We start from the raw sequence: 22529 nt of genomic DNA on the forward strand, positions 1-22529 counted from the left end.
TCTTTCTACGTAAAGAGTGAAATCAAAGCCGACGCAGGCATTAAAAGAAGGCACGGTCACAACGTGACTCAGCTCCAAAGAGCCACGTTTTCCTTCTGTCCTCCTCCTCGGCCAAAATGTTAAGCTAAAACGAATAGCCCCGAAATGCCTGCTCCATTTGAAAGCTGGGCCTTTCTTTTCTCCCGCATGGATGGTGGCACCAGGCTTTGTAACCAAGCCCGCCCACCTCTCTGAGTGTAGCTGCCTTTGACTTCATTTTCTACCTGAAGCCTTCTAAATGCTGTAGTGGATGCCAGGGAAATGCCACCACCAGGCGTGAGAGCGAGTGAGCGAGCGAGCTCTGTCCTTCTTCCAGATGGAAACTTCAGCTGGCCCAAAATGGGGACTGGCCAACAAGTCCACATTAAATCACACTTTTCTAGCTGCACTGGCTGTCAGTCCACATTCAGGCACAATTCAAATTGCTGGTTCAAAACCCTAAAAGGCTTGGGGCCAGGTTATGGGAGGGATCACCTTCTCCCATACGTACCTGCCCAGAGCCTAAGATCATTTCCCTGGGTCCTTCGCCATGAGCCCCTGCCAAAGGAAGTGAGGCGAGTGTTTTCTAGGAAGAGGGCCTTTTCTGCTGTGGCACCCAAGCTGTGAAATAAGCTCCCTAGAGAGGTTCTTCTGGCAGCTGTACTGTACTTTTTTCTGGCACTAGGTGAAGACTTTTTTTTTTATTTTCTTAGTATTTTAGCACAGTCCTAGTCTTTTAAATCTGCTGTTTTAAATCTGTATTTCAGATCTGTTTCCATGTTTTATACTTTAAGCCAGTGGTTCCCAAAGTGGGCGGTACCGCCCCCTTGGGGCAGTGGGATTGCATAGGGGGGCGTTAAGAGGCAAGGGGGTGGCAGGGGGGCGCTCGAGGTGGTCTTTTCCGAGAAGCGCCTCTCCAGAAGGTCTTAAAACCCAGGGACATTTTTATGGGAGAAGGTAGCTTGGTCCCAAGCCATATAGGGGAAGAATCCATACATGTATTAATACCGTTTAAGAAGAGTCCTTTTAACGGTGAATTGAAATGTTTCAAAAGCACCAAAACGCTAATGAAGAGACATACCCTGTTTGGTGTGCCCCGCCACGCTGGCTGCAAAACAGGCATTCACTCTCTTTTCCCTCCCTCCCTCCCTCCCTTGGCAAGCCTGCGGTGGGTGCTTCCCATTTAAAGGGGATGCGCGCAGGGGGCACTGGGCATGAGTTTGTGGAACCAAGGGGGCAGTTACCTGAAAAAGTTTGGGAACCACTGCTTTAAGATGTATGTTACGGTTTTAATTTTTGTGCACCACCCAGAGAGCTTGGCCTATTGGATGGTATAGAAATGAAACTAACAAACTAATTAATTAACCTCCCTGCCCAATGAAATACAGGTGCATCCATGGGATGTCTTGCATTGAAGAAGAACACATCCATGCAACTGTACCTCCCTCTTACATGCCAAAGTGTGGGTGTGTATGCATTTTAAGAGCAAGTATACAGAAATCCTTCATGGTGGGATTTCTGTATATAAAAATGATGGATTCCTTCCCCGACTTTCTTTTGGTTTGTTTTGAATAGCAGGGTCTTTTGCTCCCACAGTTTCTTTAAACCGAGATGACCCTGAATGTCTCCTCTTCCAACGGAGTGAGAAGCATTCCTTCTCCTGTTGGAGTGGTTTTTAGGAGAGCCCGTTGCAGGCAGGATGGTGAAAGCGTGCAGGTTGGATGACTTCCAGCTTCCTGGCAGCTCAAGGCCAGTGGCTGCATTCTAATTGATCTCCGGGGGTTGTTGGGAGCTTTATTTCCACCACCCCCTTGATCAAGACCATTCTCCTGCTGTTCCCTAGCGTTTCATAACGAGAGTACACCCCATCGTTGGGACAAGTGATCAATTTCTGTTTCCATCCCCTCCTCCTTGCAGCGTCCAGACGGCCCGAGAATCGCTCAGCTCACGGCGAGACACGTAAGTCAAGAGGAGAGGTGCCTCGTTCAAGCCCGTGCACGGCTAGAGAATAAAGCTAATTAATTAGCCTTTAGCCCACACCCTGTCTCGCATTTTGGGGGAGAAAGCTGCTATGGAACTCTTTCCCCCTGATGTACTAATCCTGCCTTTCCAATGGTGGTTGTGGTGGGACATTCAGACATGTGATTTTGACCCCCTCCCAATTAAATGAACAGCCCTGGCAAGATGGCAAAGCCTAAGGCAGAGAAATGTGATTATATAAATAATTGCATAACATACCAGTAATTGTATATAGAAAAATCAATAAAGGCTATAATTAAATATACATGCGTGACCATAAACATTCACAACACTCTTACGAAGAATATAAAATACAAGTACTGAGAGCGTTGTGATTGTGGATATCAATATTACAGGGCGTTGTTGTTTTTAACGGGTCATTGATGCTAATATTCCATCCAAGTACATTTTGTTATGAACTTTTATCGATTTCATTTCCATCCCATTTACCCCAGAGCTGATTTGCTTTGGTTCCAGACTGATTCAGCTGAATCGGCCCGCTTCGGCTCAGAATTCGGATCCGGAACCGAAGTGGAGCACGGCCCTACTAATAAATCAACTCTTGCTATTCAGTATCAGAGCAGACCATTTCCTGCTGTGGCCGTGTGGTTTTGCTGCATGCGTAGAATGCTGTGTGTGGTGAAAGGAACACCTTGCGAGGGAGTGCTTCTCTGTTCTACCCTCACAGGGAGAGTCAGCTGAGCATGGGGTCAACAATGAGCATAAACTTGGAGCCGGAAGGAAGCCTCAAATCCTGGCTTGGTTCCACCTCAGGCTGGTCATCTCCATCTGGCACCAGCCTGGCAGGAAGCGTCTCCAGGTTCTCCTCGGACAACCACAGCGCCCGGAGCCTGAGGTAAGAAGCATTCTTACGTGTCTCGGCTGGGGGCTAAAGGCGTGTGTAAGGGGCATCTTCGTGGCAAGACTGGCAGACCACGTGGTGGCGTGTTTGTGCCGGATGCGGAACCCAAAAGCGTCTGTAGAGGAACTGTTTCCGGCAGGGATGGATAACATTCAGGCCCCCAGTTTCTGGGGGACAATTTCCGGAAGCTTCCAGGAACACGATTCTGCTCCAAGGCACGTGCTAGGGAAGGCTAGTTTAAGGCATGCCAGCTGCAACACAGCAGTGATGGGAACCCCCCCCCCGAAACCTGAACTGACTTCCCCCCAGAATCTATTGCTATCGAACATTTCACATTCAATATTTAACTTCCACTATTTTGCATTTTGACACCTAGTGTTTCAGTGTTTGACAAATATCCATATCTCATATTCTGTATACTTATGCCAAACTCAATTCTCCAACTGCCAGCCTGAGTGTAGCCAAACCAGAAGCCTCCATGCACAAAACAGGCTTGGGGGTGACCTAAGGGCAAAGCAAATCTTTAGGGGGAAAACCCTTAGGAGGGGTGTGTGTGGGGGAGCCCCAAATATAGCCCAAGGAGAACTGAGCATGGTACTGCTGGCGTGGAACGCAGGACCTATTTCATGCTCCCTTTTCCTTGCCTTTTCTTTTCTAGGATGGAACAGTTCCAAAGATCAAAGGAACACGATGGTCAGGCAAACCCAACTGGTATCTTTCTTTCCCCAACCTGGTACCCTCCAGATGTGTTGGACTACAAGGCCCAGCATCTCCAGTTGTACAATGCTTGGAGTTGCTGTCCAACACATCTGGGGAGCCCCAGGTTGGGGAAGGCTGTGTCAATAATTTGGTGGTTACTCATTACAGATCCACCTTGTGTGCCTGCTAAAAGGATAATACTTAAGGTTGCTGGGTGCATCCGCGGTTTGCTTTTCATTTACGCCACCGAAACGTGGCTCTGGGATCTGAGGCATTTGCAGTTCCTCGCAGTTCCTTTTTGCAAAGTGCACATGCCAGGAGCCTGTTTCTTTGTGCCGAATTCGCCTTTGTTACCGAAAGCTAGTCCTTCCTCAATGATTCCCTTTGCTAGGTCAGGCTTCCAGAGCAGTGACATTTGCAGCACAAATAGCTGATCCCCCGGATGGTTATCTGTTGTGATTATTTAGTGCCCTTTTTGCAAAGGAAAAACAAAACAAAGAAATTCCATTTTCTAATAGGGCATAGGATGAGAGTAGGTGAACCTTCCACTGATCCCATACCTTGTGTTCCGGTGAACCTCTGGAAATCTAAATCTTCTCTGCCATTGTCTGCACACACCCCAGTCCAACTCCTCTGTTTTGTATGAGGCTGTAAAAAGCAGTGTGTGCGCGTGAGTCTTCCGAATAAACAGGGCACAGTCTACCAGCAATGGTGTTCTGTGTGGATCGCTTTTATGAGAGCTCCGGCTATTGGGCGGTATAGAAATGTAATAAATAAATAAATAAATAAATAAATGTAGGTCCCCCTCCGTTTCATGGGGGAAGTTACAGACGGTCTCTGGCCATGTGTTTCCATGACCTTTGATGGATGCCCTGGCCTTCTCGATCCTCCCGGAGTGCAGGACACGGAATAACAGGGTCAAGTTAAAGGAAGCCAGATTCCAGCTGGACATCAGGAAAAACTTCCTGACTGTTAGAGCAGTGCGACAATGGAATCAGTTACCTAGGGAGGTTGTGGGCTCTCCCACACTAGTAGCCTTCAAGAGGCAGCTGGACAAGCATTTGTTGGGGATGCTTTAGGGTGGATTCCTGCATTGAGCAGGGGGTTGGCCCCTTCCAACTCTGCTATTCTATGATTCTATGATGCTATGATTCTCATCAACTGCTGGCCTCCAGCCATAGTGTAGAAAGTAACAATAAATAAACAATGTGGAAAAGCCCACCTACCTGTAACATCTTCCCAGAAGATCATGGTGTCATGATTGCTGGGCGGTGCGCCCTTGTTCATTGCTTGAAGGTTATTTTGGAGTAAGTTAAGACACTATCAATTTGGAATAGGAGGGGGACGCACAAACAGCTGGGAAGCCACCGAACTATTTCTGGTTGAGAGAAAGGGAGTGTTGCCCAGGGACGGGTGTGTGGCTATTTGGAGAACCCCAGAAAGTCAACACCTCTGCCCTAGGCAACCTAACTAACTCTTTTTCGAACCCACCCCCCTCATTTGGTAATAAAACCATTGGCCCTACCTTACAGAGTTGTTGTAATAATTTATAAACCACTTTGTGCCAGAAGCAGGATGCTGGATTTGATGGAGTTTTGCTCTTTTCCAGCTGAGTGATTCTCTCATTCTTGCCACATACTACCTCGGGCCGAATTTGCAGGCTGCTAAACACTGGCTGCAGCCTCTGAAGCATCCAAGGGTTATTCTGGAAAAGCAAAGCAAACCAACCCCTGTTTTTAATTTCAAGGGATCTCTAAATATTTGGCATTTCGGATTGTTAAGAGACCTCTGGAGCAATGGCATTTACTCACAATCTGGGTTGCCTACTGATATTTAGCTCTCGTAAAGGGTTCATAGGACTTTGAAGAACAAACATGTCGAATGTATGCAGGCCGGAGAGAATCCTCCGGTGACTTTTCTGCCTGTTTCAAGCGCACAAGAGAAACGGGGCATTATCGGAATTGATCCCGTGATGCAGGCGCCCCCTCAAATGCACCAAAGGAAGTTCCCTGCCCCACTCCACTTTGAAAAAAAATCTCTGGGTTCCAGAGCTGCCCTTTTAATTTCCAACAATGATGTGACATTAAAGGCAATGTTGGATATTAAAATGCTGGCTGCTGGAAGCAGCGTTCTGAAAGATTTCACATTTTCTGTCTGTCAAACTGCATGGGTGGGGGAGGGTTTTTCCAGAGGGTAGGTGCCACTACAGAGAAGGCCCTCCATCAGGGTGCTTCATGGTGACTTTTCTTTCATTTTGGAATGACCAGCAAGGCATAGGGGCAGCAGTGAAAGGACAAGGCACCACTCTCTGGGCATGTGCTAAGTAGACAAGTTCAAGCTCATTGAAGCTTCTACAAATTTATTTATTTATTTATTGCATTTTTATCCTGTCCAATAGCCAAAGCTCCCTGGGTGGTTCACCCTGAAGCTTCTTCTGCGTCGTGTCCATGTCAGACTGCATTTTGCTTCTGCCCCCCCCCCCTTTTCGCATGAACATTTCTTCATTTTTTTGTGCACGTTTCTGCTTGGCTGGATGCGATGTCCGTAAGACTGCATCACGCAGAGGGCTGTTCCTTGATTTTTACCTTTGTTTCTCTTTCCGGGAAATGTAATTTTGCCTCTCTGTCTGCGCGCACATGTGCATCGACTCCAGGGAGGGGCAGAATCAATTTCGAGCATTTCTGCTGGATTTATCCAAGCAACAATGCCCCTTTATTAGTTCCCTGGTACTTGCTGTGCCATGAAAATCTTCAGAGTTCTGTGTAGTTTTGCAAAGTTTGCATAACACAGAGAATATTAAAGCAGCTGGAAAACACCACTGTCAGCTAAAGAAGTTGCATGTGTTGCTTGCAAGAGCTTCTGCCGCGTACCAACCTGTGGTCCTTTGTAAACTACAAAGAAGGGAAGGCTTACCATACCAGACTCACACAGTTTATCCCACATAGAATCATGGAATCATAGAATAGCAGAGTGGGAAGGGGCCTCTAAGGCCATCGAGTCCAACCCACTGCTCAATGCAGGAATCCACCCTAAAGCATCCCTGACAGATGGTTGTCCAGCTGCCTCTTGAATACCTCTAGTGTGGGAGAGGCCACAACTTCACCAGGCAACTGATTCCATTGTTGTACTGCTCTAACAGTCAGGAAGTTTTTCCTGATGTCCAGTTGGAATCTGGCTTCCTGTCACTTGAGCCCGTTATTCCGTGTCCTGCACTCTGGGAGGATCGAGAAGAGATCCTGGCCCTCCTCTTTGTGACAACCTTTTAAGTATTTGAAGAGTGGACATGTGTCCAACTGGCTCAGGGAATGAAAGAATGGCCAGCTGAAAGATTTTTGAGAAGTCATCATTCTTGGGCTTTAGACTTCTGGAGTGGCTTTTGACCTGTTTGGAGCATATGGAACTGCCTGCTCTTAAAGACAAATCTTTAAGATTTGGTAGCATCTCCTTGGGCACAGAGTGAACTTAAAAGTGTGGGAAGAGCCCTGCTGGATCAGACCAAGGGTCCTTCTCGTCCAGCACTCTGTTCACACAGTGGCCAAGCAGCTGTTGACCAGGGACCAACAAAGCAGGACAGGGTGCAATAGCACCCTCCCACCCATGTTCCCCAGCAACTGGCGCACACTGGCTCACTGCCTCAGATACTGGAGGCAGCACATAACAATCCGGGCTAGTAGCCCTTGATAGCCTTCTCCTCCAGGAATTCATCCAACCCCCTTTTAAAGCCATCCAAATTGGTGGCCATCACAACATCTTGTAGTAGTGAGTTCCATAGTTTAACTCTGTGCTGTATAAGAGGTCAGAGCTGGGACAGATAGGGGTTATTGTAGTCTAACACATCCACCAAGCTGGGGAAGGGTGTGTCGGGTAATCATTGTACTTATACGTGCTGTAAGTTACAGAAGTACTAGTGAATAGCAGAGTTTGCAACGGCTCTTAGTTAGGACACAGCAAAGACCAATAAATATAAGGCAAAGATTGTTTGTGGTTATAAAAATAAATACTTTACTGACAGATATAATTTAGTAATGGCAAAACAATGTACATATCAATACTCACACATGGTCACAGAAATACAGCTTACATCAGGGTTCACAGCAATGAGAGTGGTGATGATAATATCATGATGATGATAATATTAACAATGGTTCAAACACTCTCCTTATATACACATCTCTGTACAAATGATGCAACCACTAATTGGCAATCATAGAAAAATACCACTATGCAATAGTCCAATTATTCAATAAACGTCCACCTGCAAAGTTGACCTTTAAGTGATTGTCTTCTGTTGACTCCTCACTTTTTCCAGGATTTGCAGAACATTACAGAAATAAGGAAAAGATAAAAACAGAGTCCATTCCAGGACTCAACAGGGTGCTCTAAGTCACCACTGCAGAAGAGATACGGGAGCAAGTGGCTGAATCCCTTGCTGTTATTTTCCCAAGACGACAAAATCCAAATCAGGAGAGTCCAATCTGAAGCGATGGCGGAGATTCATGCGGTTGTGTGATTAGTTTCAATACGTTGCAGCAGCAGACTTTAAAAGCAAGCGCCTTGCAGTCAGATGCACTCTTGATGGAGGGGTTGGTGCAGGCCGTTTCAAGGAGGGTGGATTTCGGCCTGCAGAGATGGCGGTGCAGCGAGGGCCGGAGGTATTTAAGGTCAAAACATCAAATCAAGGATGGGAGCAGCCGCTAGACGAGAATGAGCCGAATGTTCAATGAAAGACGCTACATCAAAACACTCTCCACTTCAAGCAGGATAATGTTCCTTGATGTGTTCTCCGGAGATAATTTAAAGAGATAATGCAGTCTATTTGAGGGTTCACACCATATGCTCGTCCTGCTGGCAAGGAGGAGAGGTTTTGGTGCGGTTGTCGTTTTTTGGGGTGGGCAGGGAATGTTTGCTTTTGTGGTGGGAAGGTAAACAAGATGAAGGAAGGCCGGAGACCATCGGTGGTCCAGGGCCTGAGCTCAGTCTTGGGCCTCCCAACATCGCCCGCCTTCCAGACCAGAATGTTTCTTGTTCTGTGGATCTACTTTCACTTGGAGGACTACTCAAGACTTTGGGGGCTGTGTTTATTTATTTGTTGAGCCACTTTGGTTCTGAGCATAGATCTCTCCTGGCCCTGGCCCTGGCAGGGTTATTGGATCTCATATTCACCCTCAAGAAAGATGTTTGGGGCTTTTTATCCCAAGGGAAGATTGGATGCTCGGGGGCCGGGAGAGGGCAGAGTACCGGAAGAACAGCATAAAGGAAGACGAGGAGACTTGAAGAAGGAAAAACTCTGAGCAGGGAGGATTCTACACGTCGTACTGAGGGCGCTTCCATGCGCCCCCAGTGCGCCCCCAAAGCGATCGTGTAGCTTGCCTGTTCGAAGAGACGAGGAAGAGGCGTCCTTGCCGCCGCCGCCACCCACCTATGTCTCCGACCCGGCCGGCGAGGAGTTAGGTGGGTGGCGGCGGCGGCAAGGATGCCTCTTCCTCGTCTCTTCGAACAGGCAAGCTACACGATCGCTTTGGGGGCGCACTGGGGGCGCATGGAAGCGCCCTCAGTACGACGTGTGGAATCCCCCCAGGAGGCAGAAACGGTTGGAGACAATACCAGCTTAAATCTACATGTTGATATGAAATACATGCATACCTGAGACCTAAAGCTGAAGAGCTGTGTGCTTACGGCACAAGCGTGTCTAGAATTACTGGTTGGCATCGAAGCTTTGCAGGCTTCTTTGAATCCCAGGCAAATGCCCGGAGACGCTCGGTGCTTCCTTTCTCTGCCGTTTCAGTGGGGCTCAACTGCCTCCCGCCCCTCTCCCTGTATAGAAATTCGAGTGCCTCTCCTTTTGTCTCCGGACATGCACCGTGCTTCAATTCAAGTACAGAATATTATTGCATAAATTATTTCAACTAGCATAAGCATAATCACCCTAATTGCTGTGTAATCTTCGCTAATTACTGTTGTATGTCATTTGCTTTGGTGCAGATTGCACACTACAAAAATTGTATTTGGCTTAAGGATGCTTTTAGATTCTCCCATTAGATCTTAGCTTGCACTTTTTAAAAACTCGCGGAGGGAAGGAAAGAAAGGGACGGAAGACGCTTGCTTTATGTAGAGACCATAACGGTGGATTGCGGGAAAAGTTTCCGTTCCCTAATATTAGAGCAGGGTGGGGAAAATGTAGATTTGAGGCCTACAATAAATCTCTGGCCAGTTTCTGGTCACTGGGACTCTTGCAATGGCTTCTACTGTAGGTCTCATCCAGCAAAGAACTGCTTGTGTTTTCGAGCAAGAGAGGGTACTCAGCATCACTTCAGGCAGATTAGTTAGCCTTAACTGTGAAGGGATCATGAGTAAGCATTCCTGCTTCGTAGATTTAAACGCCTACTGGGGGTTTAACATGGGGATTAAAAAGAGGGAAAGAGAGAAAAGTAGACCACACCAAAGGGAAGTTCGCTCAACTTCGCTTAAGACTAGCCCTACTTATAATACTAGAACCAAGGGACATCCCATGAAGCTGATGGGTGGGAGATCCAGGACAAATAAGGGGAAGGACTTCTTCACACAGAGCAGAGTTGAACTATGGAACTCACTACCACAAGATGTAGTGATGGCCACTAATTGGGATGGCTTTAAAAGGGGGTCAGATGAATTTCTGGAGAAGAAGGCTATCACTGGAGATATGTGCTGTCTCCAGTATCCGAGGCAGTAAGCCTGTGTGCACCAGTTGCTGGGGAACATGTGTGGGAGGGTGCTGTTGCACCATGTCCTCGCCTTGTTGGTCCCTGGCCAATGGCTGGTTGGCCCCTGTGTGAGCAGAGTGCTGGACCAGATGGACCCTCAGTCTGATCCAGCATCAGGGCTCTTCTGATGTTCTTATAACGAACCAAGAAATGCAACAGCAGGGGGAGAAACACCTGTAGCTCCATGGTAGGGCACCTGGTTTGCAGGCAGAAGTTTCCAGGTGTCTTCAGTTAAAAGAAGCTGGAGGGGGATCATGGACAAATCATCTGATCTGGTTCAAGGCAGCTTTCAACGTTCCTAAAAATCTTGCTGATGAAGGATGCAATTCTTATTCATGTCATCAGCTTTTCTGCAGCGTTTCCCCTTATTGCTCAAACTGCTCCTTCGCTCCGTGGTTCCTACAACAACCCTGTAAGGTGGGCTGGCACCTCAGAGGGAGGCTGAGAAGGAGGAATGTGCTCAAGGCTGCCAAGTCAGTCACTTGGGTAGCCGAGCTGAGATTGGGACCCAAGGTGTCGTGGCTCAGAGCCTGGGCTAAGGGGCCACTTGGCTACCACGGCTGCTGATGTCAGGCCGAGCCGCATTCCGCCGCTCACAGCCCAGAGGAGAGAGTCCTGGGCCACTGGTCAAAGACAGACCAAGGCAGCTCCTTCTTCTGTGTGGGTGTCATGCTAGCCACACGCGTGGGAGGCTGTGCCCCCCCTGCAGATGTTCCGAGAAAGAGGAGCTTAAGAGAAGCTCTTGGCAGACCTGCGTGGCTGCCACGTTTCCCACTCTGCATCCCTCCTTCCTGTCACTTGAAGCCACTAACTTGCAGCCAGTGACAGATCCTCCTGCATTGCCTTGTAATGAGGCAGGGGGGACACAGCTCTGGGTCTCGATTGCTCTCACTTTCACCCGAGCCGCCCACGGATTTCAGGCGGAGGACTCGGACTGGCACCGAAGGCATCGCCCACCCATTCTCTCGCAGGAAGGCTTTTCAACGGGGGATCCGGAGACTGCGACACAGCTCCTTCGTCCTCGTTTCTCGGAGTGACACATCCTGCAGGGACTTCCGCACCATCCGTCCAGGCACTCTCCGCTTTCCTCGGCAGCTACCGGGGATCTTTGTAAACACAGATCCTGGCAAGGCACCTGCCACACACCCCTGGAAACTGCAAGGGAGAAACTGGAGCAGGGCTGAAGCAGATGATAGCTTGGGATGAAGCCCCAGCCAGGACCATGGGGCGCTGTCCAAGGTACCTAAAGCACAGGCCACGTTGCTAGGGCAAGGTGGGCGTTGAACCCGCAGCACCCAGGCGGCAATGGAGGGTTCTTGTCATAGGCCTTGCGCCTCCCCTTCTGCTACATCAGTGGAGGCCCTGATCCTGGGGGCAAATAAGTGAGGGTCTCATCCTCAAGCGCAGAGTTTGAGGAAAGGAAGCTATGCTTCCGAGTGAGCACTCTCCAACGGAATGGTGGCTTCTTTCCAGGTTGCCCACTGTCTTTGCCATCAGTGATGGTCAGTGGGGCAGCCCCTGCGGCATAGGGGGAACACAGGGATGTGGCAGCAAGGGACATGAGTCCCTGCATTTGGGGCGGGTGTGCCCTTCGTAGCAGCTGTTCCGGAGTTGTTGTCAATCGCAGGGGCAGGGTCCTCCTAGACCCCATTCGATGTACTCGGAGGGTCTCCCCTTCTTCTTCTGAGCTGGTCCCATCTGACACAGGATCTAGGGACAAGGAACTCCTGGCTATTCAAGGGGCAGCTTTGGAGAAGCTGTGTTCCCTCTGTGCCTCAGTCCCCATCTGTAAAACCGGAACAGTTGCGGCCCGCTTTGCAAGGCTGTTGTGATGGCAAGCGCCATAAAGACATCCCGAGTTGCAGAATGGCCTCAGAGAAGGAGATCGTGAGGACCTCTGTCTTGCCTCTGGTTATCTGATGGTGCATCCATCTCTCTTCCCATGGAAATCTCAGGAGGAGCAAGATTTCAGCCGTGCCAAGAATTCTGCAAAATTCAACAAGATCCGATGCAAACTGCATACATAACCCTTACAGCAACACTGTCCCCAAGGGGAAAGTTGCTGTGGACAGAACCCAGTCTTAAATAAGCTCAAGGAATTACTCGGCAGACTCCGTGGTCCGTATTTTGAACAGAATGTGCCATCCACAGGCTATGTTTGTGTCAGTCTAAATCTGACAGTGTGTCCTCAAGGTGTTTTTGAGATTTCTGCTGCTACTGCTGCTATATTTACTAGGAAAGGAAGCCCTGGTTCTCCGCCCCCCCTCTGCAAAGTCTCCCATCGGCTGTGAGTACAGGCCAGGTGGTATTGCTGATAAACAAAAAGAAAGAATTGGGGGAAATCTCTGCCTCCCCCCCCCACATCCATAATTGCTCCATCAATAAAGCTGAACTACTTTCTATGGTAACCTTCCCCGGCGAGGGGTTGGATTTGGGGGCAGAGGAATGAAATGTGAACCCCCAACACTGTAAGAAGACTGTGTCTTTAGCCATCTATTCTCTCTCTCTTGCTGAGCTTCACTTACCCCATGGTACAGCCCATCCATTCGTTTTGTGTATGGCCTGTCCAAAGAGACCTGGGCCTTTTCGCTGGCCTGGCAAAAGAGTTTCCCTTCTCTTTTCATTCTGGACGCGCGTGGACTGGGTGCGGTTAACTTTGCTAGGAACCGACTTTGAAGGCTGAGCTCCAGTCCCAGGACATAAGGCCTAATTTTAGAGAAGGGGAACCCTGAGCATGGACAGAGTGTCCTTCCTTTCACTTAGTGTGCTGGTTTGCTGTAGTTCTTTGGAAACTCCTTTGGTTAGTGTGGTGGTTGGACTTGGAGAGTTGCCCAGCCTTGGTTCCCTTCCCTTCCAGCTTGTTGGGGCAGCCGACCAGTGGTGTGTGTGTGTGTGTGTGTGTGTGTGTGTAGACTTGACTTTGGAGTGAAATGCAGGCAGCATAGAAGTGCTGACAATCAGCCCTCCAGGGACTCTGCAGCAGGCAGGCCCTCCGCGAACTCTTTACAACCCCACTTAGCCATGCATTTAATGGAACTAACTAGCACTTAACAGGGCTGGTAGGTTTGGGACCAGAGCCAACCGTACGGCATTAGCAGAGCCAAATGGCTCTAGCTATGAAAATCAACCCCTTTGGACGGAGAGTCTGGTGCCTTGCCCCTGGCCTCCCACGCCCTGAGCAGGATTCGGGTCTGCTTCAGGCACCCCCAAAGCCGAAACCCACGAGCCTCAATGCTGGGGACAGCCTTGTAACTATGGACGAAGGAGAGACCCAGAGGGACACTGGCTGGTTGGCCTTCCCTAAAGTTTAACCCAGCCTTTGGTGTGCAGGACGTTAAGGAAGAGGATGTCTCCAGTTGTGAACAGATTTGGGGGCATGGGGCAGCAAGGAAGGGTGGCGAGGAAGTGGCCACCCCAGGCACATCCTCTGGGCATGCCGGGGCAATGGGTGTCGTCCTGGCAAGCAAGGAGATGTGTTTTCCCAAGAATGTTGCTGCTTTTCCACCTTCCTACCCAAACTAGAAGATTACAGAACGCCACTGCATCGCCCACAAAATCTAGCTTGCGGTGTCGTCAGTGAAAGCAAGTGAGGGTAATGGAGAATGAGAGCTAGTGAGGGCGTTTTAAGCAAACACACTAAGGTGATTTGTGAAATAAAAAAGTGTCCATGGAAAACAGTGCCTGGATTTGGCTTTAGTCCCTAATAACAAACTTCCTATAAGTCTCTGTATGGTAGGATTCTCCTCTAAACCAGTTGTAATCGAGTCTCCTGTTGGAAACGGCTCCTTTGACTTGGTGCACGGCAGCCTTCCCCATCCTGAGGTGGGAAGGCTGCCCTACAGAGGTCTTGGACTATGCATCCCATCATCCCCAACCAGCATGGGCGTAGGTTGGAGAAGCCTGGTTTTCCACTTTTAATGTTTCTGTTATTTTCTACAGAAGCAAAACACATGGGAAAAAGGGAAACAATACACAATACATCACATCATATACAATACATCTAATAATAATAATAAAAAACCATATACATAAGGCTATACTCCATTTGAAGCGATCTTCATGTCAGACTACATCCATCAATTATTACTATTTAGTCAGCTCAGAATTACATAAAGATGAAAAAAGCACAGGAAATGGAAAAACAACAACAACCCAAAATGATATCTAGAAACCGCATACAAACAAATCATTCTTTTGCAGTTCTTGTATATACTCTATCATAGAATCATAGAATAGCAGAGTTGGAAGGGACCTACAAGGCCATCTAGTCCAACCCCCTGGTCAATGCAGGAATCTACCCTAAAGCATCCCTGACAGATGGTTTCCAGTCCATTCCATTCCAGTCCAGTCCAAAAGTTTCCAGTCCATTGCAAATGCAGTTAGTGATTGTTCTCTTACTAACGCCGTTAATTTCGCCAACTCCGCCAACTCCAACACCTTGAGAAGCCATTTTTCAGTTCTTGGCATTTGGGTTCCCCCCCACCGGTATTGTGCATATAGTAGTTTCGCCGCTGTTATCGTACATTGAAACAACAGTCCTTTTTCTTTTAATTGCTCATCCATAATTCCAAGAGAAGCCTGGTTTTGAGAGTGCGGTTTTACTTCTTTCTTCCCAGCCAGATGGCAGAAGCACTTAAGCGTTATTCCCGAGCCAACCCAGAACAGGAAATCATAGAATAGCAGAGTTGGAAGGGGCCTACAAGGCCATCGAGTCATGATGTTGGTGGTTGCGTGATTTTGATTGGCTGTTTCTAAAATAAATAAATACCTGCTTGGGTATGTGTGCCGATACCCACCTTCCTGTCCCCTTAGGTATGTCTGCGGGTTTGTATGTCTAGTGAGTGCGGAACGTTTGACTGAGTGGGTGTGGCTAGTGATGCAATGAGAGAGGGGGCAGGAGGAGTATAAATCGATTGGCTGAGAGGATTGTGAAGTAGTTTTTAGTTTTTAGTTTGAGTTGGTTAAGGGAGTTGGGGTTTGTTTAGTTTGGAGTGTCCATGGTGTGGAAAGTGAACGGAGATAAGATTACTGTTTTGATTGGAACTAGTAGATTAAGCAGGTTTACTTATTTATTTATTACATTTTTATACCGCCCAATAGCCGAAGCCCTCAGGCCGGTTCACAAAAATTAAAACCGTAATAAAACAACCGACAGGTTAAAAACACAAATACAAAATACGGTATCAAAAGCACAACCAGGATAAAACCACATAGCAGGATTAAAATAACGGATTTAAAACAGCAAAGTTTAAATTTAAGTTAAATTAGGTGTTAAAATACTGAGAGAATAAAAAGGACTTCAGCTGGCGACGAGACGAGTACAGTGTAGGCGCCAGGCGGACCTCTCTGGGGAGCTCGTTCCACAGCCGGGGTGCCACAGCGGAGAAGGCCCTGCTCCTAGTAGCCACCTGCCTGACTTCCTTTGTCAGGGGTTCACGGAGAAGGGCCCCTGTGGATGATCTTAAGGTCCGGGCAGGTACATATGGGAGGAGGCGTTCCTTCAAATAACCTGGTTATTTGCATTTAACTTGCATTTAAAGTAACTAAGATCTGTTAAACAAAAATAAACATTTTATTTTGTTTTGTTACCTCAAACCATGAGTCTGCTTGGCTTTATCACCTGCTCTACAGTTACTATCATAAACACTATATATATATATATATATATATATATATATATATATATATATTATTAGGGTGACCCTATGAAAAGGAGGACAGGGCTCCTGTATCTTTAACAGTTGCTTCCTCCTGTGCAGGTGGCAAACAAGTGGTCCGACTTGTTGCCCAGGCAGCCAGAAGAGCCCTCCATTAGCCATTAGCTGCTTTCCCTGCACTTTCCTGAGCCAGATGTGATCCTGGGTAATAATCTATATAAGTAGTCTCAAGAGATTTCGATATGTAAATTTCCGGGTCAACCCAGCCGGGGTTTTCTGCGTGCCCCGCATTGTCTGTGAGATTACAGACTGGCATAATGTTGCCATGGCAACGGCATCCCTTCTCCTTAACCAGAAGGGGTTTATTATTGTCAAGGCTAAAGCTTTAACAACTGTATTTTTCAAAAGCAGGAGAAATGGGGGGTGGGAGCGTTCTCTATCACACGCAGGTATCATTTTGTAGCGGAGTCTTTCTCGCGGCCTCTCCGCCATTTGAGTGCAAAAAGGGCTTTCTGCCACCCTTGTGTAAAGGCAACCGGGTCTTCTGAATTGAGGCTCCCTGGTGCAAGTGAGGAAATGAAACACATGGTTTGTTTGCCTTGCTGGACAGCGTCTTCCCTATTGAAAGGTTGAGGGACCCTACTAGTCAGGTTGAGGATGGATTTCTAAAAAAGCAAGGCGCAGCAGTGCTCCTAGTGAACAACTTGCTCTGGCAAAGCCTGAGGCCAAGTTTAAGCCTTTTATGCTATGGTCCCATCGTCCACCCTTTCCACCCTGCCTTGCCATGTCTGGTTAGGATTATAGAATCATAGACTAGCAGAGTTGGAAGGGGCCTCTAAGGCCATGGAGTCCCACTTCCCGCTCAGTGCAGGAATCCACCCTAAAGCATCCCTGGCAGATGGTTGTCCAGCTGCCTCTTGAAGGCCTTGAGTGTGGGAGAGCCCACAACCTCCCTAGGTAACTGGTTCCATTGTCGTACTGCTCTAACAGTCAGGAAGTTTTTCCTGATGTCCAGCCGGAATCTGACTTCCTGTAACTTGAGCCCATTATTCCGTGTCCTGCACTCTGGGATGATGGAGAAAAGATCCTGGCCCTCCTCTGTGTGACAACCTTTTAAGTATTTGAAGAGTGCTATCCTGTCTCCCCTCAATCTCCTCTTCTCCAGGCTAAACATGCCCAGTTCTTTCAGTCTCTCCTCATAGGGCTTTGTTTCCAGACCCCTGATCATCCTGGTTGCCCTCCTCTGAACATGCTCCAGCTTGTCTGTGTCCTTCTTGAATTGTGGAGCCCAGAGCTGGACGCAATACTCAAGATGAGGCCCTGTGGGCTTTTGCTTGGTCCAGAACAGGGCAGTGTGCCTATATACACCTGTTGCTGTGGAACATGGGCAGGAGGGTCTGTTGCACTCATGTCCTGCATGTTGGACTAGATGCTGGACCAGATGGGCCATTGGTTTGATCTGTCACAGCTCTTCTTACTCTCTTAAGTGTGTCTCTGATTTCAGATTATTGAACTTTTGTGCTATGGCGTGTTGTTCCATTTAACGGCCAGCTCAATTTTGCTTTTTCAACTCTTGTCCTAGGATAAACAAGGATCAAGAAACAAGCCAGCAGCCAGTATCGCCATTAAGTGTGAGAAGAAAGGACTATGGAAGGAGCACAAGGGAGTCCAGCTTCAGCAAAGCTGAGAGCCCTTCCCTTGGTCTTCGAAGATGGGAATCTGGGAAACCCATTTGCAAGGAGGAGTTCGAAACCCTCCCAAAAGTAGGAGCCGCACCTCCATCTGTGATGAGGCGGATGCCATCTCCAGCAGCAGCAGAAGAGAAATTGCCAAGTCCTTTATCCTCATCTGTGGTTAGGAGGACATCACCTTCAGCAGAAGACAAGCTCTCCCGCTCATCCTCTGCACTTTCTGAATATGTTGAAGAGCTGCGGAGAAAAAGATTGAAAGATAAAGACCCAGGGACCTTAGCATTGGGTGATGCCTCCTCTTTACCCATTTACCAAACAACGGGGGCCTCCTCCTTAAGAAGGTGCAGGACTTTGAAGGATGACGAAGACCTCTTAGCAAAGATGGATGAACTCGGCGAAAGTACTGGAGCTGGCCTGGTCCGCTCCTCCAGCCTGAGAAGTGTATCTTCTGAGAACATGGCGCGACCGTCCCTTTCCCCTGCTCTGAAAAGGATCTCCAAGTTTGGATCGTATGACTCCCTTGTTGAGAACGTAGATGACACTTACTCGAAGCTCAGCTCTCCTCCGCTGAGTGGAGATGCATTCGGTACGCCACGGCTTAAGCCATGGAGAAGTTGCCTGGAGACATCGTTGGAAGAAGCAGCGGATCCTGATCTGGCGAAAGAGCCTCTGGTGTTTCAAAGCAGGAGATTTGGTGAGATTCCAAGTGACGGAAAGGAAAGTGACCCATTTTCTTGGAAGATCCCAACTTTAAGCTACGAGAGGAAAATGGCCACTGACTCTGATGACTTCCTCCCAGCCATCCGGAAAACCCAATCGGCAAGCAACTTGTCCAGAGGTCCCAAAGAGAGGAAGGAAGGTCAACGGGCCATGAGTGTCCGTTTCGAAGACCAGGTCAACCCTGATCGCACTTTCCTTTCCGAGATAAGGGACACTTTATTACCAAGTTCGAAATCCAGAGAAGACCCCGGAAATCTCTCCGACTCCTCCTCGTCTTCTGGCTCCGTTGTGTCTTTCAAAAGTGCCGACAGCATCAAGAGTCGGCCAAAGATGCCAAGGCTGGAAGGGGAAGGGTGTGTTGGAAGAGCAAACACCGAAGGTGCTAAAGATAAAGACGACTGGCGGTCCGAGGCAGAAGGGAAAGAAGATGATGTAAATAGTATCATGTTGAAATACCTAGGAAAAGAGTAAGGTAATGTGATGACTGGGATTGGACGGGTGCCAGAGGCCAGTTTCCCCCTTAAGGATTGTTGAAATTTGCTCTAACCAAGTAATCGAAATGGCTATTGGTCATGAGAGAGAGATACCACCTCTAGCATCCAAGGCAGTAGGCCAATGTATGCCAGTTGCTGGGTAACATGGGCAGGAGGGTGCTGTTGCCCTTGTGTCCTACTTGTGGGTTTCTCACAGGTCATAGAATCATAGAATAGTAGAGTTGGAAGGGGCCTATAAGGCCATCGAGTCCGACCCCCTGCTCAGTGCAGGAATCCACTCTAAAGCATCCCTGACAGATGGTTGTCCAGCTGCCTCTTGAAGGCCTCTAGTGTGGGGGAGAGAGCCCACCACCTCCCTAGGTAACTGGTTCCATTGTCGTACCGCTCTAACAGTCAGAAAGTTTTTCCTGATGTTCAGCCGGAATCTGGCTTCCTTTAACTTGAGTCCCTTATTCCGTGTCCTGCACTCTGGGAGGATCGAGAAGAGATCCTGGCCCTCCTTTTTTGTGACTGCCTTTTAAATATTTGAAGAGTGCTGTCATGTCTCCCCTCCATCTTCTCTTCTCCAGGCTAAACATGCCCAGTTGTTTTAGTCTCTCTTCATAGGGCTTTGTTTCCAGACCCCGGATCATCCTTGTTGCCCTCCTCTGAACACGCTCCAGCTTGTCTGTGTCCTTCTTAAATTGTGGAGCCCAGAACTGGATGCAATGTGAGACCTAACCAGGGCCGAATAGAGAGGAACCAGTACCTCACACGATTTGGAAGCTATACTTCTATTAATGCAGCCCCAAATAGCATTTGCCTTTCTTGCAGCCATATCACACTGTTGGCTCCTATTCAGTTTGTGAACTACAACAATTCCAAGATCCTTCTTGTTTGTAGTATTGCTGAGCCAAGTATCCCCCAACTTGTAACTGTGCATTTAGTTGGCCACTGTGTGAATAGGATGCTGGTCTGGATGGACCCTGGGTCTGATCCAGTGTGGTCCAGCACTCACTTCTCTGAAGGAGATTCAGCAATTGATGGAGTCTCCTTCCATAGTTTGTTGGAGATCTTAACCCAGTGTTCCCAACCTGCTGCTCTGCAGGTGTTTTGAACTACAACTCCCAGCATTCCTGACCATTGGCCATGCTCGCTGGGGCTGATGGGAGTTGAAGTCCAAAACATCAGAAAGGCACCAGCTTAATTTGTCAGTTTCTACAGCACATTGTGTTTGTGGAGTCCATCACTTAGTTGACCCTTCATGCAGTATCATTTCTTATCTATCTATTGTATTTTTAACCCAATAATTAAAATTTTCCCTGGGGTGGCAAATCGTTAATGATCACAACATAAATGGGGTTGTTACTATTTCTCCAGCATTCTTATAGCTCTTCTCCGCCCATGGTAATATCAGCCAGGATGAACATATCTGGTTGTACATATCTAGATCTTGATATTGGAATTGTGTTTTTGGCTTCAAGAATCCACTGGTTCTGGATTCCCCAGTAACTTGGTCATGTCGGCTATGAGAATTTATTTCCCTGAGCTGGGTTTCAACGCCGAGTCCTGAGCAAATACCCCACTGCCACTGTTAAGTGCTTAAAACAAATTAGGAAGCGTTTTGTGAAGAGGCTGCCTTTGGACTGACTTCGCGTGGGTCCCGCTGTGATCAAATCTGCTGAAGCAAACACCAGGCGGCTTGGATGTGTTAATAAAACATTTCTTTTAGGAAGCGCCATCTGCATAACTGAGGTGGCCCCGGGGTCCTTTGTTTTAAATCATTCACGGAGGGGGGGGGGATGGAGTTTGTGGGTGGGGAGTGGAGAACAGAAAACTTTGGTCTCACCCTTAGAATCAGTTTTCCAAGTTAGAGGCATGTGAAGGAACGATCATAAAAGGGTCCTCGGAGCACATTCTAAGTCCTTTTCCAGCATGCAAAAGCATAAGGAGCTAAGAAAAACCCTGGAACTGGATTCCCACGATGGCCAGTCGACCAGGTGGGAATCCTACAAGCAAGATACAAACGAGAAGGATCTTGGAATTGTTGTAGATCACAAGCTGAATAGGAGCCGACAGTGCGATATGGCTGCAAGAAAGGCAAAGGCTATTTTGGGCTGCATTAATAGAAGTATAGCTTCCAAATCACGTGAGGTACTGGTTCCTCTCTATTCGGCCCTGGTTAGGCCTCATCTTGAGTATTGCATCCAGCTCTGGGCTCCACAATTCAAGAAGGACACAGACAAGCTGGAGCGTGTTCAGAGGAGGGCAACCAGGATGATCAGGGGTCTGGAAACAAAGCCCTATGAAGAGAGACTGAAAGAACTGGGCATGTTTAGCCTGGAGAAGAGAAGATGGAGGGGAGACATGATAGCACTCTTCAAATACTTGAAAGGTTGTCACACAGAGGAGGGCCAGGATTTCTTCTTGATCCTCCCAGAGTGCAGGACACGGAATAACGGGCTCAAGTTAAAGGAAGCCAGAATCCAGCTGGACAGCAGGAAAAACTTCCTGACTGTTAGAGCAGTACGACAATGGAACCAGTTACCTAGGGAGGTTGTGGCCTCTCCCACACTAGAGTCATTCAAGAGGCAGCTGGACAACCATCTGTCAGGGATGGTTTAAGGGTGGATTCCTGCATTGAGCAGGGGGTTGGACTAGATGGCCTTGTAGGACCCTTCCAACTCTGCTATTCTATGATTCTATGACCCTGGAACTGGATTCCCACTCATGTTCCCTTACAACTGGCATCCTGCCTCTGAAACTGGGGGTGGTAATACACAGCGATCATGAGTAGTCACACGAACAATTGATAGCCTCGTTCTCTGTGAATTTGTCCTCCAAATACATGCGCCCTGCATCTGATGTGATGTTTACATGCCCATTTCCTGCTGTTTCCTCCTACATGCGACTGGTGTTCTTCTGGACCTTTCTTTTCCACAGAAGCTTTGAAGGATCTCAAATAGGAAAAGAAAACCGCAGGTAGCTCACCATCTCAGCCCACTCAATTGGCATTAAGCAGTCGTGCAAATCCGCTAACTGCTGTTAGGTTTCTCCCACCAACTCTGAAGGCCCAGCCCGGGGGTCCTTCTTCTCTCTCACCCTTCATAACACTTTAAAGGCAAGAAAATCAGGGTCGAAATTTGAATGTTTGCAGTCATCACCTCCTAAATGCCAAAATTCGGTGGTGATGGGGAGTTTAATAATAATAATAATAACAATAATAATAATAACAACAACAACAACAACAACAAAAATTATTTCTTACCCACCTCTCCATTTTGATCGAGGCAGGGAACAAATGTAAATATAAAATGCATAAAACTGAATTAAAACATAATATACATCGTTAAAACATCCTAAAAACATCCTAGAATGTTTTTAGATGTTTTTTCTCTGCTTGAAATGTTTGAGATTGTTTTTCTCTGCTTGCAACCTACTTTCCAACGTTATTCATATTGCTGAGCTTTAATGTTTCAAATTCTAAGCCAGGTATCTTCTGCTTAGGTTACCGGTAGATAAGCTCATTAGGAGCCAATTAAGAAACGAGATCTGAGTAGCTCAGTTTTAACAAATGTTATTTCACTCCCCTGCAAATTGTGTGACATTTCCAGGGGATGTGAGTTGGGTTTGCACATTTTGCCCTCATT

The 22529-nt window shown here is 47.8% G+C and overlaps 1 protein-coding gene across 1 annotated transcript in view; it reads left to right on the forward strand.

The window, feature by feature from the left end:
* Window positions 1-21862, forward strand: part of MYO18B (myosin XVIIIB) — a 147579-nt gene extending 125717 nt beyond the window's left edge. Inside the window, exons 40-43 of the mRNA XM_063143958.1 lie at window positions 1936-1977; window positions 2726-2893; window positions 17578-18878; window positions 21823-21862. Of these exons, the coding sequence (XP_063000028.1) occupies window positions 1936-1977; window positions 2726-2893; window positions 17578-18877 (1510 nt within the window). The 3' untranslated portion in view covers window position 18878; window positions 21823-21862. The remainder of the gene's footprint in view (window positions 1-1935; window positions 1978-2725; window positions 2894-17577; window positions 18879-21822) is intronic.
* Window positions 21863-22529: the final 667 nt, after the last annotated feature.

Source organism: Elgaria multicarinata, chromosome 18, assembly GCF_023053635.1.
Source record: "Elgaria multicarinata webbii isolate HBS135686 ecotype San Diego chromosome 18, rElgMul1.1.pri, whole genome shotgun sequence".
NCBI classification, from domain to species: domain Eukaryota; kingdom Metazoa; phylum Chordata; class Lepidosauria; order Squamata; family Anguidae; genus Elgaria; species Elgaria multicarinata.